General features: G+C 40.2%; 1 protein-coding gene and 1 long non-coding RNA gene across 4 annotated transcripts in view; one reads left to right on the top strand and one right to left on the bottom strand.

The window, feature by feature from the left end:
• FBXW7 (F-box and WD repeat domain containing 7) overlaps positions 1-2,492 on the top strand; it is a 169,094-nt gene extending 166,602 nt beyond the window's left edge. For both annotated transcript variants that reach the window (XM_064148656.1, XM_064148657.1), the window contains one exon: positions 398-2,492. In XM_064148656.1, the coding sequence (XP_064004726.1) occupies positions 398-666 (269 nt within the window). In that variant the 3' untranslated portion in view covers positions 667-2,492. The remainder of the gene's footprint in view (positions 1-397) is intronic.
• The window catches only part of LOC135178102 (uncharacterized), a 202,449-nt gene continuing 183,575 nt past the window's right edge, over positions 858-19,731 (bottom strand). For both annotated transcript variants that reach the window (XR_010303349.1, XR_010303350.1), the window contains 2 exons: positions 1,438-1,617; positions 858-1,248 (listed from right to left, as the gene is read on the bottom strand). This is a non-coding gene — a long non-coding RNA (uncharacterized LOC135178102). The remainder of the gene's footprint in view (positions 1,249-1,437; positions 1,618-19,731) is intronic.

Raw genomic sequence — 19,731 nt, 5'->3', positions numbered from 1 at the left:
AGTATATATTTATATGTCAATAGATGACTGTCAGTATTTACTGACAGGGTAATCTCATCATAACTCTTCAAAAGGACTGGGAGACAAACACAGCAGTCACCTAGATGCTTAAATTCATTCTCACGGGTGTCCAGGTGCACGCTTGCCCTGCCATTTGTACCCCACAAAAGGAGGTCACTGTAACAAAGGAAGACAGATTGGGGAATTTGTCTAAACCTGCCTTTGCTTTCTGAAAGCACAGCAAGACTTCTGTACCTTGTAGAGTGCACAACCTGAATTAACACATCTAATAGACAGAAAAGGCTGCATGCAAATCGTCAGGTATTTGTTCTGTCTGCAGTGCTGTCTGACATGACTTTCTAATCGCAACTAAAAATGTTTTGGTTTACTGTTACAGGTCCCAACAAGCATCAGAGTGCTGTGACCTGTTTACAGTTCAACAAGAACTTTGTAATTACCAGCTCAGATGATGGGACTGTAAAACTTTGGGACTTGAAAACGGGTGAATTTATCCGAAATCTAGTCACATTGGAGAGCGGGGGCAGCGGAGGCGTCGTGTGGCGGATCAGAGCTTCTAACACAAAGCTAGTGTGTGCGGTGGGGAGCCGCAACGGGACTGAGGAAACAAAGCTGCTGGTGTTGGACTTTGACGTGGATATGAAGTGAAGGGCAGAAAGATGAATTTGTCCAAATGTGTAAACGATGTTCTCCTTTCCCTCCCCCTGAAAAAAAAAAGAAAAAAGAAAAAGGAAAAAAAATCCCTTGTCCTTGGTGGTGCAGGATGTTGGCTTGGGGCAACAGATCCTAAAGACCTACAGACTACAAAGGAGAAGACAAAGATGACAAACTATAACTGACAGGAGAGGCATTTGCTGTCTCATCACATAAAAAGGCTACACTTCTGACCGGGGCAGCTTTGCAAAAATGCGACTTTTGAGATGAAACCAGGTGCAATTATTTCTTTACTTTCCTCCAACTGCTCCTTCAGCAGTTTGGAGGTGAAAAAAAAAAAATATATTGTTACAGTTCTTGTTAAAAGCTTATTTTACCACAAAGATCTTGAAAGAAGGTGCACAGGCGAGTCTGCTCGTGCACCCCTGGGCCACTCTAGGTCCTGGCAGCCCCTCCGAGCAACGAGCTGTCCCTTAGCCCTGCTCTGAGCATAGGGTTGGACCGGACAACTTCCAGAGGGGTCCCTTCCAAGGCCTATGAGCAGTCACTGGTTGACTTTCAAATACTAGAGAGCATCTGCAATGAAAAAAAAAAAAACAACAAACAAAGAGTCCATTCCTGGTGTGGAAAAGCTAAAATATTACTGTGAATTGTTTTGTACAGTTTATCAGAGCTTTTTCTGTTTTTTTCTTTCTCCTTTCCTTTTTTTTTTGCCAACCATTGCCAATGTCAATCACAGTATTAGCCTCTGTTTAATCTACTTACTGTTGCTTCCATCTACACTCTTCAACACATAAGTTGCTCTGAGGTGGCAAGTTGTCCTGGGTTTTGAGAGTCCTCTGATGGATTTAATTCGCAATGCTGGTGCTAGAAGTAGGTCTTCAATTATGGGATTGTTGTCCCACCCCTGTACTGTATTCCCAGTGGCCAAACTTATTTATGCTGCTAAATGAAAGAAAGAAAAGCAAATTATTTTTTTTTATTTTTTTTTCTGCTGTGACGTTTTAGTCCCAGACTGAATTCCAAATTTGCTCTAGTTTGGTTACAGAAAAAGACTTTTTGCCACTGAAACTTGAGCCAACTGTGCCTCTAAGAGGCTGAGAGTGGAAGAGTTTCAGACAATTAAGAGTGAAGTTTGCCTGCAAATAAAGAATTGAGTGTGTGTGCAAAGCTTATTTTCTTTTTTTCTGGGCAAAAATTAAAACACATTCCTTAGAACAAAGCTATTGCAGCCTGTTCTGTGGGGAAATTTTTCTTTGTGAGGGCTGTGGTGAATGGAATAAACATACATTAAAAGGAAAAAAAAAACACTGACAAAATTTTTAAAAAATATTATAAAATAGAGAAATGAAAATAAAAGTTGCTGGTCAGTCTTAGTGTTTTACAGTATTTGAGAAAAACAAACCAAACCAAACAGCTGTTACAGTTATTGCTGGGAGGAACTGACAGAGCAAAAACGTACGTTTTTGTAAAGATGTCACATGCAAACGCGATGAGAAGCGAAGAGAGTCAAAAGGTTTGCCTCATTCTCCAAGAGCCACAACTCAAGCTGAACTGTGAAAGTGGTTTAACACTGTATCCTAGGCGATCTTTTTTCCTCCCTCCCCCCCACCTTTTTTTTTTTTTTTTTAATTTTGGTTTTGGTTTTATTTATAGTCTGATTTAAAACAATCAGATTCCAGTTGGTTAGTTTTAGTTATGTAACAACCTGACATGATGGAGGAAAACAACCTTTAAAGGGATTGTGTCTATGGTTTGATTCACTTAGAAATTTTATTTTCTTATAACTTAAGTGCAATAAAATGTGTTTTTTCATGTTACTATGTCTTTTTTCGTTTTCCACTCCACCCTCCTTATTTCTTGCTCTTAATTTAATAGGATATATCCTGTGAAGGGTAAAGCAGGTCAAGTTGCTCAGCTTACTAGTTGATGCTAAAATATGTCACAGGACTTTTTATGTAACCCTTCCACAAACAGGTGTCCTCTCCTTCAGTTGCCATGTAAGATTTGTCCCATGGACTTCAACAAACATGCAGGAAAGCCATTAGCTTCCTATCACTAAGAACGTGTCAGAACTTGACTCTGGGGGGAGTTAGCTATAAAAAGCTGCTCAAGTACGTAAAACTTCTTCCAATAGCATCCAGTTACTGCATCTTAAATGGAAACAATGTTTATTATTTATGGATTTCCATCAATTGATTGCAGTCTGACAGCAGAGAGTAAATCCATAAATACAACTAAAATCAAAGTTAGGATTGTAGGAGAGCTTGAAACAGAAACATGAAAGAAGGGAAGAAAAAAGCCCAAAACCACATAATACTAGATCAGTGCAACAGTACTTTTATCAGTGCCCTCAAACCAAGGTAAGTCATCAGCTGTCTCTGAAACTTACAGCTTGAGTGCCAGTTTATCTTTCAAGTCTCCTTCAATAAAAAAACAGTTGTTTTCTTCCATGTAAGATGTTTCTGTTGGGGCATAGCATTTACTTGGTTGTAACAGCGTTCCCTATGGAAAACTCATTAAAGAAAACCAAACCAAAACAGTAGAAGTGAAAATACAGGGATGGAAAAGAAAAATATTTAGGTACTTCTACATCACTCTCTGTGCTCCAATCTCTGCATTACTCAAAATAAGCAATGCAGAAAGATCACACTTCTGTCTGGCCTCTAGTGATTAAAAAGCCATGCAAAATGACTGAGCAGCTACAAGTTGTAAAAATCTGTTCACTGAGTTGGTATTTAAGAGAAAAATATTTGCAGCAAGCACTAACATATAAAAGTTATGATGAAGTTGGTATTTCTGTAGAAACAAAGAGCCAATCATCTCCTAAAATGACAGCAGAAGAGTTCCAGGAGTTCACATTGTTCTGCTGAGCTTACAGGGCAGGACTTTCAACCCCCTGATGACAAGATACGTCAGTCTGTCTGAGAGGGGATAGCAATGGAAAAGTAAAGATATGAATATTTAATGCAGGGGAGAGAGCAATGGCTTTTAAGATTATGTAATTTTCTTCCATGATTTGCAGAAATTGCAACAACATGTTTTCAAAGAGCAAAGGCGCTGGCCTGACCGTGTAGGAGAATGAGAGGTTTCTGAGTAACGCTGAGCTGGAGGGCAGGCATACAAATCGGGGCAGAAGAGTGAAATAACAGGACAGGAAAACTAATAAATCCAAATCAGCTCAAGCTGTCTTTGAGTACACTTTAAGCAGCCAATGCAACCAGGAGCAAAATGTGCTTAATCAGAATTGAGAATTTTCCAGTTAACAGTGTAGTTCCAACACTACCTTATGTTCAAATTACTGCGGAATGACTTCATCCTGTTAAGCAAACTATGTTTTTAGCTTACTTCGTCCCAGATTTAGGTTAAAGACCCAAAAATGTGCTGGCTGCAAAGTCAAGGTATGATAGGCTGTCAAATACAAAAAAATACCTGTCATTAAATACTTAAAAATACCTTTTAAAAAGGATTTTCCCCTTCAACAGAACAACTTCACAAAAGTTAATTGTCCTAGTGCTCTAAAGACTTTTGTGGTAAGTAGTAGAAGTTGATGTTGCCTGTGAGACATCTAAAGAACATAGTTTCATGACTAGAAGTCTGTTAATTTAAGTGACACTGTTTCACAAATGGGCCTGTAGTGAATACACTATGTGTAAGAAACTTCAAGCAGTTCTTTACAGTCTTCTTCATACCCCTTTAAGCTGACACACCCTGAGATAGGTCACTTGGTAAGAAGTCCTCAGTTTGGCAGCGAATGCTCCAGCTGAGGCTGTTTAGGAAACATCTTCACTTTGCATGACTAGATTTTTTAAGATAGGCAGGGCGTTTTCTTTAAACCATTTAGAAATAGCAGTCTAAGTCTGTACCTGCTTTATGCTCTCCAATGCACAGACGCTTCTTGAATCTAGCAGCTTAGTCACTGTAGGCTGTGTCAAAATACCTGCAGCTATCCTGGAGAGATAATTGCCATGATGTTTCTGCCATCTTACCCTCTTGTTTTAATGCTGATTCCATTTTTCTTGTTTTAGACCCAGAAAGAACTTCCTCATTTGCTCCTGTGTCTGAAGCCAAGATAAAAACATTAAAACATTTTTTTTAATGTGCATTGTTCTTAGCAAATCTTGATTTAGGTAACAAGTCAGAACTAGCACTGCTGCTATGGTCTCAACTTAAGAAATCAAGACAGATATTTGGGAGCTCTCTACACACATTCAGTCAGATCAGCAGCTCTCCCAGCAGAGTACAATGCTGCTTCAGAGCCCACAAACAGAATTTCTTCAGGGTGTAGCTAAACCTGGAGCAGCTCTCTAGGGGCACACTCCAGGCACTTGAGTCACTGGTGTACCTTGTGCAACCAAACCAGACCTAGTCCAACACCTCAAAAACACACTCATGGACATTTAAGACCTCAGGACCAGCAAATCAGTTCTACAGCTCTGTTCCTACAGCAGAGCACTAATTGGTAGTGCAGGCGTAACCTTCAACAAACTCCTGTGGCACCCTTAGTTCCTGATTTGTAATCAGTATCCCGCTCCCATCTAAACAGTACTGCAGAAAAACAGAATCTGCCTCATACCACTGTAGCATTTTTCCCAGAGGGAAAGTTTTGGATGGCCACCACTCTCATCATGCTTATGGAGGGGTTCTTCTGGTCATCTTATGGAACCCACTTGAAAAGAAACAGATCTCTTGCTGTAAGTATGGCCAAAATCTTCTACCAATGAGTCAACACTCGAATCATGAAATCATTAAATTCTCTAAATAGGCAAAAGAACCTGATAGTAACAATAAAAACTTGCCAGTAATTACTTGAGACACTCTGAACAAACAAGTGTTATTTACTTAAAGATTACTATCCAAACACACTGACCACTGAATCTTTAACAAAAATAGGAATGTTATTTTCTTTCCTTTTCCTGCCATATTATCTACAACCCTGATCCCTGACCCTGTGCTGTTTAGTATTTGACCATGAGACATGACGTTTAGGATCAATGATACATGAAGTATATGACACACACCAGCTTTTTCAAACTGCGTTTTAAAATGGCACATACAATTTTTCAAACACCTCTTTGAGCATTTGCACAGGTTTATAAATACAACAGATGTTGTAACAGAAAAGCTGTTCCAGATCCCTTCTGAGATAGATAGTCTGACAAACTAGGTGCCACCAAAAAGTCAGCAGGCAGTACAGGCTCTTGCTCACTGTTCAGATTGTCAAATGACCCCAGCAGCTGTAGCGATACTTCAGAGGAAAGAAATGGTGCATTGTGCTGCCACGAGTACACACTGCTGAGGGGAAATGCTGCAGCACTCTCTGAGACTGCAGTGGCCTAAGAGCCAGTGGCTTTATGCCCAATGTGTACTGCATTACTCACACCCGAATGGGACCAAAGAGTTCTAGAAAATCATAACCAAGCTACAACAGGCTCTCCCCAACAACCAGACATGAGAGAAATCGTTAGTCACAGAAGCTGCCACCCAAGAGCTTGGCAGCACAGAAGATGCAGCAATGTTTCTAAACTACACACTGCTCTAAGCTATGCACAACTGAGACTTGGCCAAAGGCATCCTCCAGCTCTCCTTTGTTCTCATCTCTGCCCTGCTTATATTCAGCTATCTGGTCCCCACTCACAGCCAGTTTAGTCTAAGCCTATGTGGCAGCAGTAGTTTTGCTGAAAAATAAGCTGAGCTATTCATTTTCTGCACTGCTGTGCTGCTGCAATCTACACTACTTATTGCCACTTGCTGCATGGAGCCAGCACAACTTCAAGTCTAATGATGAATACTCCAAAGTAGTACATGAAGATGAGAAGACATCATTCATTCCAGAGTGAGAGATTTATCATCAGCACTGATAAAATTATTTCCACCCTGAACCTAGACTGAATAGAGTATTCTAGACCTGGTGCAACGAAGTAACTTTCAAGTTTATTTCAGACATGAAGCTTTTAATGCCACAAGTCTCATCTGGCCTGGGTTTCTTCGTGCCTGCAAAGCAAATACATTCTAAGACACTTCAGAGAACATGGATCTTTTTGTCTGGAACCTGGGAGAGGTCATGGTCTGTAGACAGCAGAAAAAAACATGGAAGGTATATGTGATCTGGGTCAGAAGTTACTTGTGAAATTGAGAGAAAGGCAGGTGCAATGAATTTCAGACTTCTGTCCAAGAGATCATAATTGTAAGTACCGTAATGGTTAGTGTGGGGAGTTTCATCAACAAAGCACAGGAGTAAGGTTTCTTTTTGAAGCCTTTAGTCTGGCCGCCCTGTAATTGTGGATACAACCAACCACATGAACTTCTCTTACCTAGGGCAGGTTGCTTGATGGGAAGATGAACGAAATGCGCCTAGACTCCTCCTCTATCTGGCTCCTCATGCCAGCCAGCCAGATGTCTGAGGTTCAGGGTTTGCAGGGTGCTTACAGTGCACTATTTGAGTGTGCTTTGTTCTTTTAATTTTAAACAGGAAACGTGGAAGGTAGAAGATCCAAAAACTTCAAAAGCAGCTTCCTTTGCCAAAGGAGTTGCATTTCAACTCAAGGGCATTCTCTAGATTAAATATTCAAATCTGACAGTGTGGGAAGATGCTTACCCCCCCGAGAAGATTGGCGATTTCTAAGGGATAGTGGAATTCAGATTAGCTGGCTGTAAAAATCAGTGTGAAAAACTGAGCAGTATAACTGTTCCTAAATGGAAGTTTTATTTTGAGCTCCTCGATTTGAAATAAATTTCTAATAATACCACAGCTTCACAGATACACAAACAATATAAAACATGTTGCCTTTATCCTGATATACAGACGATCTGAGTACTACATTCCTCTTTCTTTTCAAACTGTCATTTGCTTTTAACCTTCCTGATATATTTCATTGCCAATTGTAAATTTTCACATTATAGTTTGGAAAAAGAAAGAACTGAAAAGCTGCAGACTAGACAGGGCTCCAAGAATGTGCCTTCAGACAGTTTGCTACTACTTGTCTGCTTTGGTGTTCATCCTGTCAATTCTCAGTTGACAGGAGTGAATGTTTCAGTTAACTAGCATACACATTTCCCCAAACAAGCAAGCTCTATAGAAACAAGTTATGTTCTTGTCCCCAGGGGGAAAGTTCCTTGATTTTTGCTATTGGTAGTTCTGTTGCCCATTTAAAACATTTTTTAGGTATGCACTGGGTGGTGTCTACCATCCTGCTGAAAACTGCCAAGCTTCCAAAACCCCAATTTCAACCAGAACAAGCCAGAAACATGATGTTGTGTTCACCCTTCAGTCCAACAAATGTATGCCTTTCAAAACCCAGTACTCATCTTCTGGATTCACTGGTCACAGGCAGACATGTACTAGCTCCTGAGACCTCACTGTTTATCACTTTCAGCCATATGTCAGAATAGGGAGAGCCCAGAGCAGAGGAGCAACAAGATAGAGGAATGCTGTATGTGAGATATCACTAATGTGGCCATATCTTAGTACAACTAAATAGGATATGACTCCACTAAGCCAATTTTAGTTGAAAAATTCAAAATTACAGTCTCTAGGCTTGAACTACATACTCATTTCTGTACAAACACGTTCACATCTTGAAACACTTCTGGTTTTACATATTTTTCTAAAGACTTGACAACTACATCATCTTTCTGTTTTCCTCTATTTGCTTCCCTGATTTTCTCTTTAGACACTCACACTTCAGTTTCCTTACATTTTACTTCCTCCTTTGTCTTGTTCCCTATGTTTTTCTTTTCATGTTTTGCCACTCATGTCCCTATTTTTCACAAATTTATTATCTTACTCATTTTTCCCCACTTTGGGATTTCTCCAGTGTCATAGCCAGGCTCTCTATCTTCCTTCACCCCAGGATCTGAGCTGGTGAGCTACAGTCTTTTTCATGCCACTCAACAGATGTAAGATATATGGGAGATAGATAAGACAGATAGAAGCAAATATAGAGCACTTGGGGGAAAAATATTTATCTATTTCAACATGAAATTCTAATGTTTGTCTATCCACAGTCCACAGATCACTTGAATGGTCCAGCAATAGGATCAGGCCCTCTAAGTAGAAGCTGTTCTACTAATTTCACAAACAACTAAGCAGCAAACATTGCCTAATTCAGTGCTCATCAAGCATTCTCTCTTCAGCTTTCTGACCAAAGATAGTATTTTCTTTAAACATCATATTTTCTTGCTCCTTAGGAAATCTATTCTATAAAGGTAGGCTTGAAAATACTTCTCATTACAAAATGTGCATGGTGCCTTGTTTTCTAAGCCTGTGCAGAATCTGGCAGCTACTGTTGGTGACAATCCTCTAGAGGGATTCACCTCTGGATAGAAATTGTCATCCCAACAGATGCCTTTTTCATAAAGCTTTGTACAAATAAGAATTTGAGGCTGTAAATGAACCTGCATTCCAAACTTAACAACAGCAGCTGATGTTGCTGCTGGTGCTACCTACACAGCATAGCTGGGAGAGCACAGCCTGCCAGGGGGTGTTAGGAATAATAGATAAACCACATCTGAAACAATCCAGTGCACACTGCTCACTAATTCTTAATGTGCAGTGACAGCATAAACAGTAAAAGCTCCAGAGCCAGTATAAGAGGTGACTGCATACTGGGTATACTGCCCTGGCACTGGTGAAATTCAGCTGCTCCGACTGAAAAAAGCCAGGGATATCCAGCCCGTCTCTGAAACTTGGCTTCTGCAAAGTGTTAAACCAACACCACTTACTTCAACAGGATAAGCAGCTAATAAGAACGATATAAGCGGTCCAAAGCAACAAAGCCACAGATAATGTATCCTCATAGATACAAAAAGCAGCCAAAACGAAGCCCACACAGCAATCCAAACCAGCAAAACTCAAACCCAAATCCCCATAACTTCTATCTCCACATTACATTTCACTAGATACTGTTATCAATTGCGACCTTCTCTCCTTGCAAACAAATTCCCACCCATACACAGCCCAAGCTTTTTGTGTGCTGTACTCACAGACTGTACAGCTGCTAGCAAATATCCACTGAGAAGAATCAGTAAGATTTGCCTCACAATTTGGTTTTTGCTCTTTCTATTCAAGCATTTTGTGCATGCTTGTTGTTTTACAAACAGAACAGTAACTACTGTACTTCCCAATGGCTTGAACAAAGCTGACAATAGAGGAGTGTTGCCACCTAGTCCTTCTAGGCTGAAGGATCATTGGATCAAGGAAAACAAGTTAGAATTCGACAGAGGTTCAAAGTCCAAAAAGCAGGACATGTGACTAGCATTGTATCTTGAATGCCTGAGGTAAAGAAGCCTTCCCCGCTGACAACTGAGCTAATACCCCGCACAGCTAACAGAAGCCACCATGTAGCACATAAAGGCAGTTAAACCTGACAGCATAGACATAAGGATAGGAGCAGAGGAGAAAAAAAGAAACAAACAAACAAACAAACAAAAAAAGATGCGTGAGCCTGATATGGGGATGTTCTGCTCTGCTCTTGGAAAATCTGCACACTACCCCCAGCATGCAACCTGATTTATCAGACAGCGCAATGCGGACAAAATCCTTCTGACAGGAAGACAAGAGTTCCTTTACTGTCCAACCCTCCAAACAAATTCAGCTTTCTAATTAATACTTGAATCCAGTTATTTGTGCACACAAACTGCAGCTTAAATTTTCTGTATTACAGAAGCATCTTCTCCCCATACCCCCGGCTAGAAGAGTCAGATGCACTGCCAGCTATCAACCTTTTCCTCTGGGCTGGCCACAGCTACCACACACTAAACATACCCACTCTAAAAAGATCCCTTTCTCCATGGTTGTTCTCTGAATATTAGGAATATTGCCTGCACAGAATATTCTTCCTATCGCACTGGCTTTCAGTAAAAGCAATACAGGTGAGATAAGACACTGCCTCACAAGCCTGAAAATAGAAGAATTGTTATTTCAGCTGTGTGATACACAGGAAGAAATTATCTCACTCATAAAATACAGTAACAGTAGAATTAACTCACGCTAAACCAAAATTTACCTTGTCTACATTTTGGGACACTTCTTCTGTACCTGGGGGTAAGAGGGACAAAGACAACTGTGAAGGGGACAAAGACAACTGAGAAGTTCAGGTAGTATTTTTCCTTTCCAGGAGGAATGGCTATTTCAGCCTGCTCTTTAAAAAATGTAGAAACCCTGCTTTCAGTGAAACACTTGTCTCTCTGCCAGCCAGCTCAGGATATAAATTCTACCCTACTCTTGGAAAGCAACACGGGCTTTGGAGAGCTGCTCCTGCTCAGAAGCGTGCTGTGGGATGAGGCACATCTTCTGGCATCCATGTTTGGTAGTGAGAGCATCTTTCTGCCCAAGTTTCCATCTCACATCATCTTAGACATTTTCTAGCATCTACCCAATGTGCACTAAACTGAGCAATTGCGAGTTCAAGCAAATGATATGGAGGAATGGATAATTAGCCCCTAGGAATGCATCCAGATACAGTTATACTCAATGGAGGTTAGAGGCCCAATTCCTCCTCATTTTAAATCTGATATTGAAAGAATTTATAGAGCTTTAGCCAAGCTACTAATTTGCAATTTTACTGCAAACAATTTACAATCAAATTAAGTGAAAGCTAGAAGCAAAGACTACATTAATGACTTCATTTTCTTTAACATTTCTCTTCATTTTATCATCCAGTGAAGACCAATCTTAAAAAATTGGGTAATTGGCCAGTAAATAAATAGAAACTTTTTTTTTATTTCATTTTTACTGCATAAAAGCCAAACTGCTGGTATTGTCTTTCTGCTGAGGACAGTCCTGTATGACCAACCTCCAGCAACAGAAACTGGGAAAGCATCACCATTTTTCAGACTGAAAATTCCCGTTCTAACAAAGCTGTATCAAAGCAGTAACAAAGTATCACACTATCTGAATACAAAATTTAGTGTTCTGGAAAGCAATGTGCAATTTGCAAATTATACAGCCATATGTACTATAAGATGTTACTTAAAAATATAGTAACTATTCTGTCAAAAAGGAAGCATGAATGTCAAAGCACCTTTTGCAATACTCCACTCAAGTTTCATCTACACTAAGAGACATCTAGGTGCTTCTAATTCTTTTTTTTTTTCCTTGGGCTTAGACACAGTCTGAAGGCATTGGTTGAGTGCTAAATCTCAGCCTAGGGGAAGGAGTAAGGAGAGGTGACTGTTCACAAGGCAGCGGTCAGCCTGAGGCTTGCTCTGAAGAGAGGCACTCAGCTGCCCTCTGGAACCAGCTCTAGTGCTGAGCTGATCTGCTGAAACCCCCAGAGAGCTCACACTTTTATAAAAGATACTTTTCTGGGGCCTGAGTGAGCTGAGCTGGCTCAAGGGGGTCACCTGCCAGCACATTGGAAGCAAGTGGCCAGGAGTACAGCAGATCTGCCTTTCTTAGTGTCAAAGAGATACTAAAACCTCAGAAGACAGCGAGTCAGGCCATTATTGCCAAAACTGTTGGGGAAAGTGAGGGTGCTGCTGGACTGGATGCTCCTGGTAATCTTTTCCAACCATAGTGATTCATAGTGATTAGATGTTGTGCTGAAGGATTTGGTTTAGTTAAGGACTTGTCACTATGAAACTAATGATTGAACTCGATGATCTTGAAGGTCTTTTCCACTCTAAGCAATTCTGTGACTTCTGTCATGGTCTCATCTGTCTCACTTATTCTCATGCTCAACCGACACTCAGACTCAATACAGATAGTTAAACCCCTCTAGTAACAGCGATCAGTGAAATCTGCTTGGGAGCTCAAACCACATCCTCTGACTAGCTTAACCACCTTAGCAAGCAGCACCATAACTGTACCAGATTGAACTGCTTTTCTTAACATAATGATCTGATATTTTGCCCTAACTTAAATATCCATGGCCAGACAATTAGCACAAACTCAAAATACCAAGGTACATGCTGCTGTTATATAAGTCATCTTCTGAAGGAAATGTAGTGGATGGAGGGACCTTCTGTGCTTGAGATACCTTATCCTGAGTATTCTCAATACAATCTCAGCATAGAGGAGGACTCATGCACCCCTACAGTAAACTTCCAAACTCATCTCTATGCCCATTCATCTTCATTTGCATGATGCTGCATGGGAAAGCAGGAGAGTGCTGTAAGAGCAGAAATCCCACGAGCTGCTGAGAAAGTGTGCAATGTCTGGGGTGCAAGCCACTGCTTTTGCCTCCAGGTATTCCTGCAATATGTTTGCTCATTAGGAGCCCAAAAGAAATACACAGTAAGAACCTGCAGTTACAGAACTTGATCCCAGTGCAAAAGAACAAGTCAGAGTCCTGCTTAAGAAATGCGCAATGGTGGAATTGCAAGATGCTGAGACACAGATTGGCAGAAAATTGGTCCTGCCTCAGCTTTGCTAAGCAAATCAATATGCCATCAAGGAGAGTAACGCAGCATGGTAAAAAGAAGATTTGTTTGCACAACATTCCGTTTCTGATGGTTTGAAATCTAAATGCTTGCTTCTTCTAGCTAAGTAAACACACCACAAAACATTCCTCTGAAGCAGAAGTGTGTCACAGAAACCCAAGGTACAGAAAGAACTATCCCGTAAATGTCCTGCTAGGCTGACAAAAGAGGCTGCAAGAACTTGTGCAGTTGACTCAACCATTATAACCCAGAAAGAAAGAGTTTCGGCCCAGGTTTTTCTGGGCTGAGAAAAAGAATTAAGAATTGATTTCAGGCAAAACATTAAACATTACAGTGGTGAACAAAGAACAGACATAATTTTCAACTTCCAAGTACATGTCAGGTCAAATTATTTTCAGCACTGAATCATAGAATAGTTTGGATTGGAGGGCACCTTTAAATATCTGGTCCAACCCCTCTGTGATAGGCAGGGACATCTTCTACTACTTCAGATTGCTCAAAGCCAGCTTGACCTTGAATACTTCTGATGAAGGAGCACCCACAGCCTTAGTAAAAATCTCTCTCTTCATCTTTCTTATAAGCCCCTTTATCATAACTCACTAATCATCTCACTGGAAAATGATATGAGGAACATGCTAAGGAAATGTAGACTGGGAAAATATCCTGAATGCCTAAGAGAAAAGACAAATGCCACATCAGGATTTGGGAAGGCAGCAATATCAACTAGAGATAAGAAGAACATACATCTTGGAAAACTTAGGCAAATACATCAAATAGCAATTAAGAAAATGGGTTTATTTCCCTATAGTCTCATATCCCACAATATCATTCACCCTTGTACAGGAAGAGTAAAATGAACGTAAGGTGTAACAAGGCCAGCAGCTTTCCTACAATTACAAAGGGCTGCATGAGGTGCATGCCCCTGAGCCCTGTTAAGAAGGAGAACTCAGAGAGGTAGCAGTGCTGCTCATTATCTCTCACCACAGAATACTTGGCAAAGGCAGGGTGCAAAATGCAGTTGCAGCTTTAGATCAGCCTTTGCACTCTGGTACCCACCTTGGAGCTGCTTTATGGTGGTCCAGCCTTCCAGCACAAGGCAAAGGAGCTGAAAGATGCCAACTGTCAGTGGCCACAGGGCTCATTACAGGTACAGTCACTGGTGAAGAGATTACCTAGATCTCTTCCCTTCCTTGCAATCACCTTTGAATGCACAACCATTAGCCTAAAAGCTTTCCACGACCCAATAAACATTTCAGTCACTTCTCTGTGCTAATGGGTATTAAAGAGCTTATATTAGCCAACTTGCATTTTGGCCCCCCAGCAGGGAAAAAAAACTTTCAGAAATTACCTGTGAAAGATATTTGTGAAACACAAATTTGCCAATTGTGTTGGCAACAAACTTCCAAATGAGTGATTAAGCTGCACAAGCAGAGGCATAAATGGAAGGCATACATACACATACAAGGAAAGGATCATTTAGTGCCAGTACCTTAATGTAGAAAAATACAAGGACTCACAGGGCAGACATCCAAAGTCCTCAAGAGAATTAAAATGAAAAGGCTGTAAAAAAAGTTTATAACATCTACAAATATTTGAAGATGTAAAGCCAGGAATTTTGTGAGTTAAAATAAAGGGAAAGATCTATGTACAAGAGGAAGAAATTAAGAAAAATCAGACCACTTGAATGTAGACACTTCACATTAAAATTTAATAGGCAGTGGAATAGTTTCCCAAAGCAAGCAGCAGAAGTTTGAAAAACCTTGGCTTTTAAGGTACATCAGAAAAATATCTGAATGGCAATTTAGATTCAAAACTTGGAGAACATATAAGGCTATAAATCATTGGTAACAGAATGATATATTTTTTAAGTCCTCAGCAAGGATGTATCTCATAGAGAATATGCCATGAGACAGAAGTGTGAGCGTAAAGCTTATCCCACTTGCAGTACACAATTCTCTTTCCTTCCCCTGCCAAGCCAATATCAACTATTTCTACCGTGCAGCAAAGCAGGACACGTTCTAGTCATGTGCAATTACTCTTTGGAATGTAAACAGTACTTTCAACATGCTGCTGTAATCCCTATGGTGGCCCCTAATGGAAGCTGTGTCTTATTCCCATTTCCAGTGGGATGACAGCCTATGATGCAACTTCACTGTCAGTCTGGCCTAGACTGTTCCCCTGAGACTGCAGAACCATTCGTAGCATTGAAAAAGCCATTTTAAGAAACATGGAAACATAAGTACTTTATCCCTACTTGACTCCATGCCAAAGGGGTTGCACAAAAACCTCAGGATGTTTCTGTGCTGAATATTATGCAACAGCTACCTTTCTCATTTAAAAATCTCAGCTAAAAATGAACAAACAAAACTCTCCTGCTAATTTCAAAACCTTCACTCTGATAGTTCACAAACTATCACAACATAATAAGATTTCTCAGTTTCTTTTTACTCCTCTCCTACAAATGCAGAATTTTTGATCTTCAAGTAAGCTTGGTTTCTTCTCTCCTTGTTTTTTATGTAATGGTGTAGCCAGAGCTGTTCCCTTCTGAACCACTATTCTGTGCCATTAAGAACATCTCTCTGCTACTGTAAGCACCCACCTCCTTTAATCCTTTCATTAATTTAAATATATTCTAAAAAGCACTTAGCTCTCTACTGGGACTCCAAAACAACTGCTCTATTAGGAGAGCCCTATGCAAGCTTCACTTTCTAAGTGAAGAGCTTCACTTGTCTAAGTGCAAGACAACTGTTGCACTCATTCCCTGGAAGCACCAATACTGATGGATGCTCCTGCTGGAAGGCAAAAGTAGCCACCCTCTCTTGATCGGCAGCCTGGCCAAGGGCTGCAAAATGAAGCGTCCATGTCTCACGACTCAGCGTCTACTGACACTGAAGGCTCTAATTCCCAGCACAAAAACTGAGCACATTTATTTTTTTAATGGAAGCCTGAAAAGATTTCTGGAAAGTAAGGGAGTGTCACTTAAAGAACAGAGCCAATAGTTCTCAGCCAAAGATCTCCAAGGGCTTTAAAGAAATACCAGTATCGTTATCCTCATTTTACAGATGGAAAAGTGAAAAGATGATAAGGTAATACCAGAGTCAGGGCCATCAATTCAAATGAGATTTCTTGTAATTGTTCACTTAGGTATAAATCCATTCTTATCCAAATTTATTTAACATGTAATGAAGTAGATTGCAGAGACCTTGCCTTGTTCTAAAACCAGATAAATTATTGTTTAAAAAAAAATGCTCTCCTTATTCCCTATTTAGTTTTGACTGAAGAGCTGTTAAAGATAAAAAGCAAGCTTAACACAACTTAAGGCTTGCACAATAAACCCATACTTTAAATTCTAATTCTGACTGAATCTCATACCAGTTTCAGTGGGGCAAGGTTTTCCCCCTGGTAATGTGTGGTAAAAGGGGAGAAAGATAAAATTGTAAAGGCTCTTTAATGAAGTACTAGATTCAAAGGACAGAAAAGTTAACTTAATGAAGTATTTAATGTAAACTCAGTGAGCTCATTTCCCAGGTGAGCCGGATATCTGCTGAGCTTGCCTTAGAGGGCAAAACGCAAAGATGGTTTCACCTTCTAAACATGGCCTGGGGCACAGTTAGGATGATTTACTTTAAGACAGTTTAAATGCTCGTGGCTTATTCTGACTGAAGATCACATCTCCTGACAGTCAAGAATACTGAAGTACTGAGGTTAGATCCTGTCCCTAAGACTCCAGAATAAAATACAGAAGGCACACCACAAACAGCTGAAAAGAACAACAGCCTTCATCTCAAAAAGCTATCAAAGAATACCTTTGCTAAATAGAAGTGTGTGTGTGAGGATAATACTAATTAAAAAGGTTATTAATTGAAAGCTTGACATTTCTTTGTACACTGTCTGACACCTACAAGCAAATAGTTACAGGGAAGAGTAAGTAACAAGTGTCAGCCTGATAAAAGCAATGACAACAGTCTTGCAGGAGAGAAAAGTGTTCAAGAGAAGTCTTCAAGAACATGTGGTAGACAAAGAGACACTTAAAGACTGGAAAGTGAGAGATATACAGAGTGGGGACAAAGGGAAATAGAATTAGTTCTCAGTGCACCTACCTGTCATTTCTGGAAAGGTTAGAGAACAATAAAGATTTGATTTACAGATACAAAGATTTAAGCAAGGTGATCAGTAGCAGTCAACACAAATTACAACAATTTAACCTCCTATAACATTACTAGAAAACCTGCCAATGATGCCTAACCTACCTCATGCAACGATTTCACAGTGAATCAAGGGGCATATGAGTAATGTAAAGCAGACACGTTGCTAGTTGAAAACTTCTGTTTGCAGAATAGCTACCACTCACTTGATCTACCGAGACTCTCTGTATACAGGCATTTCATCAGTGCCTTGGATGCTGTAGTACATTTGCTGCATTTGCAGACTGTATGAAGTTGTAAAGGGCAAAAACTAGTGGAGAACAGGATTAAAATCGCAAACAATTCTAAGAAAATGGAAGAATGACCTGAAATAAGTAGGATGTTTTTTTCAGCAAAAAACTCAAATGTTAACTATTATACTTCAGATCTTGCCATTGAGCTGAAGGTCACAACAATCAACTGCAGAAACACTCCACATGAAACAACTGACCAGGAAATACAAGGGGACCTAGGGAGTTTAAATGGCTCAGAAATCAAACGTCAGCCAGCATTGTCACACTGCTGGGAGAAGAGACAAAATCCCCCAAACATTGCAACGCTTGCAGCTACCAAAGCCTTTTTTTTGTTCAGTTTAGGACTCTATATTAAAAAAAAAAATCCACTATCTGTGTACCACTTTGAATTTAGAAGGGTGAAGATAAAGATGAACAATATCTGGATAGAAGGCCCTTGGAGCAAACACTGAAAGAATAAAAGGAAGTGAGAGACTGAGAAGTCAGTTATGTAGTGCGTGTAAGAAATGCTGCTGTAAAGAGGAAGGAGTAAAAGGTTCTCCATATTCAAGGCTATAAGAAACCAACAGAGTTAAATACACAGTTTAGGGTTATTGCTTCACTACCATAATGCAAATCTCTTTGGCAAGATTAGATGACTACTGGTAGCAATGTTTGAGGTACCATTGAACTGCCCTGGAGAGGTGGCCATGAAACAGATGATCTTGAGGTCCCTATTTTACATTATTTTTATGCAAAACCTAGTTTTTAGAACACTGTATATGATTCATTCACTAGGCACATGTTTCATTTCCAAATTACTATTTTCAATGTGTTTTCTCTCTTTAGAAAACAGAAATTTTCTTGACTTGGGTTCAGTATATTCTTCCTCTATCTACAGCAGCATTTACTTCAGAACTTCACACATCAGACATGCACATTTGAGCAGCATGCAGTATTCATGACTCTATCCTGGCTGAGAAAGGCACAGAGCCAATGATACTCTGAGAGCGTAGGCAAGGGAGAAACAGGAGGGAACAAGTCAGCAGTGCTTGTTAAGGGAAGGGAAGATAGGTTAGGAAGAGGAAAAACTAAAGGAACCAGGATTAGCCAGGGCAAACCAGAGAGTAAATAACCTCACAGTTAGGGCAACACTCCACATCTGAAGAAAACTGTCGTGTTAAAACAACCCACTGAGCATGCTGTTGTACCTTTCCATGTTCTTTTTCCTCCTCTCCTTCCTGTCCTTCCCACCCTCCTCCACCACACAAACCTCACACACTCATCCCCTCTGCTTTCTCTGGATAACTGAAGTACAGAAACATGTTTACACTTGTTCTGCTATAGAATAGGATCTTTAAATTGTGTGAGGTGGAGGCAGACTGATGTTAGGCTGCCAAAGAAACTGGAAAGTAGGAGTAATCGAATGTGAGCTTTTTGGGATCTGAAATCAGATTAGCTTTTGAGATTTCTACATGTTGTAATGGGCTGGAAACAGGAGCTTAGATGGAAATCAACACTTTGTTTAGAACTTCACTCCCAATGGTAAGTATTCCATGCCTTCTACTTTCCTAAGCAAATGGTGGCAGAAGACCATGAAAAGAATAAAATTTCCATTCCCTTCTTAGGCACTTGGCAACTCTGCTTCCCAATATACTGCTTCTTATTTAATTACCACTTCAAACAAACCTGTGTTATAACCACAGTGAATGCTTTGTTTTCCAACAGGCAAAACAACACCATAAAGAAGATTTAAGGCACATCACTTTAACAGTCATAGGAAAAGAAAACAATATCCTTAGCAGAGAAGCACAGATGAAACAACAAAGGTGTGACAGGTTGCTTTAAAAGAGGAGGCAGGGGAGTTACAAAAGTAATTATTAAGGACAATGAAAGCAGGAAGGGCATCTACAAGTGAAAGAATGTGGAGCTTTTCCACTGAAGATTGAAGGACTATGATCTAAAACATCCTTCACATTTTATTCACAAAGCCACAACATTTGTGGTAGCGCAGACTGGAGGACGTAACACAAGGCACTTGCTGCCTTCCACTATTTTACTCAGTAAGCAGCCGCTACTACTTTATCTGCCTATTGTTTTCTTCCCATTTCTCTGCTATTGCAAGATCCCACCAATGCTACCACTACTGCAGAGGAACAGAAAGGTCCTTAGGCAGTTTGTATCATTTGCACCACTGTATTATTTGGTACAACTAATGCACCAACAGGCACAAGAGCTTTCTGTGCACTATACGACCT

Source organism: Pogoniulus pusillus, chromosome 9 (genome assembly GCF_015220805.1).
Source record: "Pogoniulus pusillus isolate bPogPus1 chromosome 9, bPogPus1.pri, whole genome shotgun sequence".
NCBI lineage: Eukaryota > Metazoa > Chordata > Aves > Piciformes > Lybiidae > Pogoniulus > Pogoniulus pusillus.
This window is presented reverse-complemented; position numbering and strand designations above follow the sequence as displayed.